Source organism: Sinocyclocheilus rhinocerous, unplaced genomic scaffold (assembly GCF_001515625.1).
Source record: "Sinocyclocheilus rhinocerous isolate Xijiao unplaced genomic scaffold, SAMN03320098_v1.1 scaffold470, whole genome shotgun sequence".
NCBI classification, from domain to species: Eukaryota; Metazoa; Chordata; class Actinopteri; order Cypriniformes; family Cyprinidae; genus Sinocyclocheilus; species Sinocyclocheilus rhinocerous.
In genome coordinates this window covers 1030689-1040502 of record NW_015637537.1, presented here as the reverse complement: position 1 = coordinate 1040502, position 9814 = coordinate 1030689, and the positions used below count along the sequence as shown (strand labels likewise).

At 35.0% G+C, this 9814-nt stretch overlaps 1 protein-coding gene across 1 annotated transcript in view; it reads right to left on the bottom strand.

Annotated features, from left to right (window-relative positions):
- Positions 1-7894, bottom strand: part of LOC107748968 (tumor protein p73-like) — a 13813-nt gene extending 5919 nt beyond the window's left edge. The window contains exons 1-7 of the mRNA XM_016564003.1: positions 7775-7894; positions 5997-6106; positions 5284-5426; positions 5081-5169; positions 4539-4663; positions 3300-3448; positions 2048-2180 (exon numbers count right to left, since the gene is read on the bottom strand). Coding sequence (XP_016419489.1) covers positions 2048-2180; positions 3300-3448; positions 4539-4663; positions 5081-5169; positions 5284-5426; positions 5997-6070 — 713 coding nt within the window. The 5' untranslated portion in view covers positions 6071-6106; positions 7775-7894. The remainder of the gene's footprint in view (positions 1-2047; positions 2181-3299; positions 3449-4538; positions 4664-5080; positions 5170-5283; positions 5427-5996; positions 6107-7774) is intronic.
- Positions 7895-9814: the final 1920 nt, after the last annotated feature.

The window sequence follows — 9814 nt, the reverse complement described above, 5'->3', positions numbered from 1 at the left end:
GTTTGTGTAAATCGTTCGTAAAGCTGTTCTGACGTAAATTTTCGGATTCATGAAAGTGTTCGTATTTTCAAAATGTTAGTTGGGACCAAAGAAATGTACACCTGCTCCCTGCCACGTGTAAATGGTGTGTAAAACGTTCTGTGTTCTTTTTGGCAAACTGATGACATTGAATTTTGATGCACTGCCATCATAATATTGTTAAAAAGTTTGTTTGATCTGTTTTTTTGTTTTTGTTTTTTTTTTTAGCTGAGAGTTGATAAACTGTTTAGCTTTGGGTAAAACCATAGACTGGATAAAAACATGGACGTAGTGTCCGTGACGTCACCCGTAGATTTCGATGAGCGTTTTTGAAGCTCAAAAGTGGGCGGAGCCGGCCGTCGCCATCTTGGCAGCGTGTCACCGCGCGTCACTCCCGGATAATCAAAAATGGGCAAAGAGGCGGGAGCAGGTTGCTGAAGCCACGCCCACCTAGCTCGACGGTAGTGACAGCAGCGGAAATCCACCTGTCACTCAAGTGGCCACGCCCTTAATTATGCAGAACTTTAAGGCTTAATATAATTTAAACGGATGAGTTATAAAAAAATTCACCCCCCTCACAGTTGTCGAAGAGCAAATCGAGAGCTGGAAAAACGCTGTGCCACCAAAGCATTCTCAAGCGCCACCAGCTGGTCGTTTTAAGAAGAGCGCCTGACATTTTTCAGCAGGCTAAAAACACTTTGGTGGACACACGTTATTGAATATTTATTGTTAGGCATATGGCCTATTAGTCTTTTTTGCATTTATGCAATATACTGGAGCCAAACCTGAGAAAGTAGACCAGAATATTCCACTGCGTTCCTGGACACGCAATTTGCGTAGCTGTAATTATAGGCGGGAATTATGCTAATTGTGAATGAGCGTGCACGAGCGCCCTATTTACGAATGATTGGAATTCATTAGCATACACATGTTTAACTATCAAATCGGACGTTTACGAAGCGTTTGTGAATTCGGAGGAGAGTTTTCGGGAAGGTCTGTTTTACACGCAAATTACTCAGAATTTACTCATATATTTACGAATGTTTCATGAATGAGGCCCATTGTGTTTAAACTACTACAATAGTTATGCATGAACAATCACTTTAATATGTATATGGGTCAAAATTATCGATTTTTCTTTTATGCCAAAAATAATTAGGATATTAAGTGAAGATCGTGTTCCATGAAGATATTTTGTAAATTCCCTACCGTAAATATATCAAAACGTAATTTTTGATTAGTAATATGCATTGCTAAGAACTTCATTTGGACAACTTTAAATGCAATTTTCTCAATATTTAGATTTTTTTGCACCCTCGGATTCCATATTTTCTAATAGTTGTAGCCAAATATTGTCCTATTATCCTAACAAACCATACATCAATGGAAAGCTTATTTATTCAACTTCCAGATGATGTATAAATCTCAATTTTAAAAAATTTACCCTTATGACTGGTTTTGTGCTCCAGGGTCACAAATGATGAAGAGAAGGCGAAACGGAGATACATCTAAATTTTGAATGATTTAAGGTTTATCTCTGTGAAATAAGACAACCTGAAGCCACTGTTGATAAGATACATCAGGCTGATTTTCATTCACACTGTTGTAAAAATAAATTGCTATTAAAGGGGTCATATGATGCGAACTCTACATGAAGTCTCAAATCCAAAGAGATATTCTTTATAAAAGTGTTCGGCCAATCACAATGCACTGGTTCAGCTGGCCAATCAGAGCAGACTGTGCTTGTCAAAGGAGGGGGCTTTGTTGAAAGCGACGTGTTTGAGAGAGGCGGGGCATAGAGGACCTACAATAATGTACAGTATTTGAAAAATAATGTGTTTTTTGAACATTAAAGTGTATATAATGCTAACATAATGCTAACAATAAAGCATGTCAACATATTCTGTTACACCAAATACACAAAATAATGATCTTTAAAATAGCATCATATGACCCCTTTAAAATGATCAAAAGCAGCTGTAGATCATGTGTGTGTGTGTCAGGTTGGTGCTACTGCAGGGTGTAGTACCTGACGAGGCTGGGGTCGGGGTTGTAAGATGGGGGAGGGGTACAGTGAGAGGTGGACACTATAGACTGAGACGCATGAGCTCCATTCACATCTCCGTTCGACTGCATGTGGTGTCCACCCAGCATGTTCGTACCTGCAGCCACAAACCCACGAGAACCAGTCAACACACACAAATCAACAGATGAGCATCACATGGGATTTAGCGAAGTTAATATGAGCCACTGTCGGTGCAGATGTCATTGGTAGTGTCTCGCTTTTTATTCAGTGAAAGCAAATCAAATCAAACAGGTGCTCTTGTGAAAAACAAGTGCGCTTAATTGTATTGAATATGCACTTGTAGTGTACTTCAAATCTTAATAGTACAGTTTTAAAGAGGTGTATTTGCAGATAATATAATATTACTGAAATAAAAGGACACTTAAGTGTACTTAAAGAGAGACACTTTCATGTTTCTTAGCACACTTTTAAAAAGTGCACTTTTGTCAAATTAGAGGTTTTACTTTAAAGCACGTTTTAAATCAATATTTTAATCATCTTTTGCCATGCTTTAAAGAAGTACACTTACATGGACACATATAAAGTACTTTATTAATTTTGAACCGTGTGTGTTTGATATTTGATATTGAAAGTTTTAATAACATTTTTATCCTGTTCTCCATTCATTTTTTCCCGTAGGGATTTTAAAAAGTCACTGAAAGTTAAAAGCTATGAACAGTGCTGGGTAGTAATGTAGTCTGGATTACGTAATCAGATTAAAAAAATTAAGTACTTGTAATTAATTATATTACATTTTAAAATGCTAATAATCAGATTACAGTTACTTTTTAATGGATTACATGATTACATATATTTTAGATCCCTTAATCCTACCCAACATCTAAATTTAACATCCTACCACCCTACTATTAATAACCAGTAATTAGGAGTTTATTGGGCCAAAAATCATAGTTACTAGTTAGTTAATAGTGAGAATTGGACCTTAAAATTAAGTGTGACCATTTAAACTATAATACATTTTAATTTCATTGCAATTAATAAGCAGTTAAGGGTCTGAAAACATTACATTCGGTGTGTGTGTGTGTGTGTGAGAGAGAGAGAGAGATGTGAAATAATGCAAACTTAAATTTCATGACCAATAAATATAGCTGCAAAATGCCCCTAATTTACAACCCATTGGCAGTTTTGTCAACAAGGTAATTGTATGAAATGTATGGTTTATATAAAGGCACTGAAATGTTGTGTAGGCTCTTACCCATATGTGACATGGACGCAGAGGGTCCTGCGCTCTGCTGAGTCTGCTGTGTCACGAGCTGATTCACTGAGGGAAGCTTGCTGATATGCCCGTGGGTCTTATTCATGTTATTGAGTGTGCTATATGAACACGGAGAGGCCACATGACTCCTGTCAATCACATGAGAGGAATATAATTAATATACGGCACTCAATGTGGAACACTGAAGTACTAGATGCTAAAGAAAGAGCTGAAAGAGGTCATATTATGAACAGCTGAATATATTTTCCTCTTGTGAAAAAACAAACGTATACGTACTGTTATTGCAGATATACTTTCACATTTACACTGCAAAGCCCCCTCCTCAGTTTACCGATCTATTTACTGAGATTAAGCTGGCTTTTATGATATTTATGAGTTCTGACAGTTATGAAATTACAGTGAACATTGACTATGTGTTCCATGTGTACTTATCAAGACCTGTATTCAGCAACTTGGCAGGTGTGACACTACCAGTGTTGGGGAAAGATACTTGTAAAAGTAATGCATTACAATATTGCGTTACTCCATAAAAAGTAACACAGTTAGTTACTTCATAATGCATTACTTAAAGTAATGCATTATGTTACTTTTGTGTCACTTTTTGTCACCTGGGCTGGGCTTGCTTATATAAAAAAAAAAGTGATACTTTTGGCAACTGTAAAGGCCCTTTCACATTAAAAGTGAAATGAATAAGCCTCTGCACCTCACTCCCGATTTCACTCAACGTGGGGACAGTCAGTGAATAAATGAGAAAACAAAGTAGCTTGCTTTACTTATTTGAAAAAGTAACTCAGGTATTTTGTTGTAAATTTAAAAGTAATGTGTTACGTTACTAGTTACTTGAAAAAGTAATCTGATTACTTTACTCTAGTCTTCAGTGTCACATGATGCTTCAGAAATCATTCTAATATACTCATTTGCTGCTCAAGAAACATTTCTGATTATTATCAATGTTGAAAAAAGTTGTGCTACTTCATATTTTGTGGAAACCATTTTTTTTTCAGGATTCTTTGATTAATAAAAAGTTTAAAAGAACATAATTTATTTGAAATATAAATCTTTTGTAACATTATAAATGTTTAACTCTCACTTTTGATAAACTTAATGCATCCTTGCTGAATAAAAGTGTTAATCTCTTTAAAAAACAAAAACAAATAATCGTACATTTCCAGACTCTGAATTTTTACCGTAGTGTATGATGCCTATATAAAGACTCACTGTCTCTGTAGGAGCTGCTGTTGTTGTTGTCTGTATGAATCCACTAACTGTTGTGGTACAAACTCCACAAGTTCCAAACTGTCCTTTATCTTCATCAGGATGTCAAAGTTTTCCCGGCCTCGCACCTTCAAAACAATCCAAAAATATTATAATTAACTTATATATATTGTGACGAGCGTCCCGAGGCTTCATCAGCGTCGCCCTGGAAACAAACGTTACACTGGTGGAGAACGCGGGCAAATCAGTGAAGAATCACCGACAAGCAATCTTCTTCACCTTCCCCAGCTCCACCTGTATAGATCTGCTATGGGTTATTTTATATGCTATTTGTGCAGCAGCAGTATGTCTTAAATATTGCACGCACCGTATCGCCGTATGCATTGGCAGCAGCAAGTTCCTGTCCTTGCTTTGCAGCAGCAGCAATAATCTACAACTACAGCAATAACCAACAGCAGCAGCAGCGTAGCAGATCTATTCCGCTCTATTACATATATATATATGTAAACATTAAAAGAAATCAAACTGCATGCTTCCTCACTCACTGGTATGTAATACATCTCCTCTTCTCCATGTCGCCTCTTCTTGATGTTGATGGAAGGGCCTGTAATGTTGGCTGGAGTCTGTTTGAAATCTGTGAGGTCAGAAACAGAAGCTCCCGTTATAACCACAGATAACATAACTAAGAAACTTATATTGAATATGATATGAAGAATGAAGTGCTTGTGGAAATACACTGATGGCTCACTTCGTTTATTGGCATTTCCATTTTTGTCCACACTCTCATTTAGAGCCTGTTGCTCCCTGAAATGATCCTCGTCTGCTTTACGGTCTCGACCGGGACAGGCACAAATCCGACCTTCAAATGAACGCCTGCCGAGAACCTGTCCGCTGAGCAAAAACATGGTAGAGTTTTGGTACAGCTTTAGCTTCTAGCATAACCAAACTATTCAGCCTACGTCGTGTGAATAGTTTGCATGTTGTTGTCATGCAGTTCTCAATTAAAAGAATACATTTCAATGCTCAATTCTAAGTACATTTTTGTTTACTGTTGTTGTTCTGAATCAAAACCACTTAAAGGGAAAGTTCACCCAAAATTAAAATTCTGTCATCATTTGCTCACCCAGTGGTTCCAAACTGATTTGAGCTTCTTTCTTCAGTTTCTGGTCCCCTTTGACTTCCATTCTTCCATTCCATTCTATGGAAGTCAGTTGTGACTAGCAACTGTTTAGTTACCCACATTCTTCACAATATCTTATTTTGTGTTCAGCAGAAGAAAGAAACTCCTACAGGTCTGAAACAACTCCAGGGTGAGTAAATCATGACAGAATTGTCATTTTGGATGAACTGTCCCTTTAAAAACCACACTTTTGGAAGCAGAGAAAGATTTCAGTGTATTATGTGCTGTAGAAAACTTGAATGAAAAAGTGTGTATGAAAAAAAGTAATGGTGTTCACTCACTCTCGTGTCTCCAGCGTGATGATGATGAGGATGGGTCTGCGGTTCATTCCACCGACACAACTGCTGTTGCACATGAAATTATACAGAATGGTTGTGGACTCAGTCCCCACCTTGACAAAAGAGAGACATAATCAGTTTCCAGATGCATTACATTATATTGTAAATAGAGGATATGGTACCCTTTTCAGGGGAAAATATTTGCATTGAGAAGTCTAATTCACTTTAATAAATTAATTTGAACACGGGATCCTGGGGGGGGAACACTTTACAATAAGGTTACATTTGTTAACAATACGTAACTGCTATAAATAATTGATGTTAAAAACTAACAAAGAAAATGAATTCCAAAGCATGTATTAATTTACATTAATTACATTAATTATGAATGTAGTTAATGTTAAATTCAACATTTAATAATACAATTAAAAATAATTAAATGGTATATCTATTAATATTATTTAACGGATCTGAGCTCACATGAACTAACAATGAACCATTGTGTTTTAAAGCAATAAGCCCCAAGAAGCCGTGGTTTACAGTGAATTTATAACAGCTAAGGGGCGTTGTTAAAACTTTTAGCTGTTATAAATTCACTGTAAACCACGGCTTCATGGGGCTTATTGCTTTTATAAAACGGTTATTGCATATACATAGTAAGGTTTCACTAAATAAAACAGAGCAAATAAAGTGTAATGATATTAATAAAAACAGTACCCCTTAGCTGTTGTAAATTCACTGTAAACCACGGCTTCACGGGGCTTATTGCTTTTATAAAACGGTTATTCCATATACGTAGTAAGGTTTCACAAAATAAAACGGAGCAAATAAAGTGTAATGATATTAATAAAAACAGTATTCTTCCACCAAACAATGTAGTTCCTCTGAAACAGTTGTGGTTCCAACAAAGTGGTTGCCGAGCAACAAACAAAGGTGTATGTTTGTAGAGTAATTTACAACAGCTTCGAACGCGGCTCAACCAATCAGAATCAAGGACCGGAACTCTCCGTTTTATAATTATTAACTAACGTTGACAAAAATCATTAAATACTGCAACAAATGAATTGCTCATTGTTAATTAATGATGTAACTAATTAAACGTTAATAAAAAGTTGACTAATGAGACCTTTTTGATGTTCAAGAAATCCCATTTTTTAAGCCAGTTTTAGTTAAAAACGGCTGTTTATCACTGTTTTTGTACACTTAATACATTTCATTGAATAAGTTATTAAAAAGAAACAGTTCCAAAAAGCAGTGTATTTATTGATCGAACACCAGCACTTACTGTATGAAAGCAATATGCACCTCTAGGTGGCGCCAACCATTTGATATTCAACACAAAACAAAGTGTACTACAGTGTAAAAAGAGGTGTTGTAACTGAGAATAATCTCTGGGTTATTTATAGCCAGTCAGAGCATGTTTAGCGTCCTGAACTGAATGATCACTGCATGCTTTGACTCGTCATTTTACCATCAAACAATATGTATACTTGTGCACTTATGCATATGGATCTGCAATAATTCACAATATGCTTGTTTGCTGTCAACGGGAACAAATTGTACAAAGTGTATGTGAACTAAAACAGCACTAGAACATGGTATATGAAGCATGAGAGTGAGGAACAATATGGATTTTATAAAATAAATAAATATTAACATCTAATGCTTTATTTTTCTAATATTTTATTCATATTAAAATGTATATTAAAAACCTATTAACTAAATGGTATCTCAATGACACTAAAATAACACTGGGACTTACATGCAATGATTGAACTAACCTGTGGAGCCTCATACGGAGCGAGAGCACTCTGTCGGCCCGTCACAGGATCATCCACATACTGACACAGATTATTGCCCTCCACCCGAATCAAGTGACTGGCAGGAGCTGTCTGACCTGGACAGAGTCAGCAGGACAAGAAAGATTATGAATTAGAAGTGGAAGGACAACAGGAATATTTCCTTTTGTGGCATGTGAAAGCGACCGAGTGTGAATGTGTGAGTTAGCTTTATTTTCAGTTCAAAACCTCACAAAACAATTTAGCTTTAGAATAATAGATGTATTGGAAACAAGACCCGACATTCAATGTCTCGTTTCAGAAAACAAGACAATCTTTGTTTACATTTTTACTTTAATACTCGAAAGTTATTTGGTAAATTAAATATGAGTGAATGAGCTGAAGACAAATTACTTAAAAAAAATAAATAAATACAATATCCACACTTTAATTTTTGACCATAGAGTCTAAGGTGGATTGAATTTTCAGGATGTCAATAACCAGTTTCAACATTTAGTAGGAAACCTAAGTAATATATTTAAAATATATTTATTTCATACTAAGTATAGTTCAAATCTTTTAACATATTTACTGACAGATAACTCGAGACTTACTAATATAAAAATTATAATTAAACTTTATTTGGCGTACTTGTGCACAATGCACATTTCTTAATATTAAGCCTAAAATGTGTTTTAATGTCACTGCTGATGAGGATTGTATGATATTTGAATAATATATATATATTTGAATAATATATATATTTGAAGTCTTTAAATGCTAAATATTTAAAGTGTACCTGAAGTATACTTTGAAGTATACAATCCAATATACTTTGGTATATCTTTAGTTGAACTTCAGCACTACTTCTGCACAATTAATGTGCATTAAGTACAAAATTACTGTAGTTTAGTATACCGGTTTAGTATACTAAAAGTACAATTGCAGGACATTTTATTAAGTACATAAATATGAAAATGTATTTGTAGTATACTTAGCATGATTTCAAATACATTTAAGCATATTTATTTTTCACTAGGGTAGTCTGATTTTAGTAGGCAGTTGTTTTTAGTCAAATGATGGTGGTTAGCTGTATTTCGTTCACATTCATATCAGACAGTTTATATTATAGCAGTCCACTAGTTCTGAAATGTGTTCTATTTTGCTGCATAACATGTTCAGATCCTAGAACAGATAAGTTTCACAAGTTATACAGTTTATCAGAGTACACTTTAAAAAGTTGTAACCTGAATTTGTTTGATTTTTTATCCTATATGATCTAACACTTAAAATGACTTTTGTTCATGTAACCTCATGTTATCATGTTATTAGTATAATAATATTAACTCATATTTTTGAGAAAAATAAAAACAGTTAAAGAAAATGTCACTACATCAATCACAATCTATTTTGTTAGGTTAGTGGTGTGTGTTTCAATAATGAGTTTAATGCTGCAACAGAATAAATATCATGAACACTGTTTGCTGAATGTTTGCTCTTTGCACTTTATACAATCATAAGTGTTTCCCATAAAGCTACATTATATAGTTGTCTAACTTAAATAGTACAAGTGACATCTGATCTGTCTGAAATCCTATTAGAATCAAATTCAGTGTCAGAATTAAACAAACCTAAATGTAAAACCAAAATAGCTGACTGAACCTAAGGCTGATGATACACGGGGTACATTTTTGAGCAATTTTGCCGGGCAACGTTTTTTGAGCAATGTTGCTTTGGCACTTTTCCATTGAGAATGGGTAACAAATTTCTGTCTGGATGTCTCACCTGGTTGCCCATCGATGACAACATTGCCCAAAGTTGCCCAGCATCATTACTTAAAATTAGGGCTGCACGATTATGACAAAAATCATAATTGTCGATTATTCCCTTGAAATTGTAATTGCGATTATTAATTACGATTATCACAATTTACATTGAATGATGTCTATACCATAGTTTGATGCAACTGCATGCCGTATTTTTATATGAAAATAAACAAGCTGAAAAACCTTTAGTGCTTTTCTATAGTATTAAGCCTCAAAT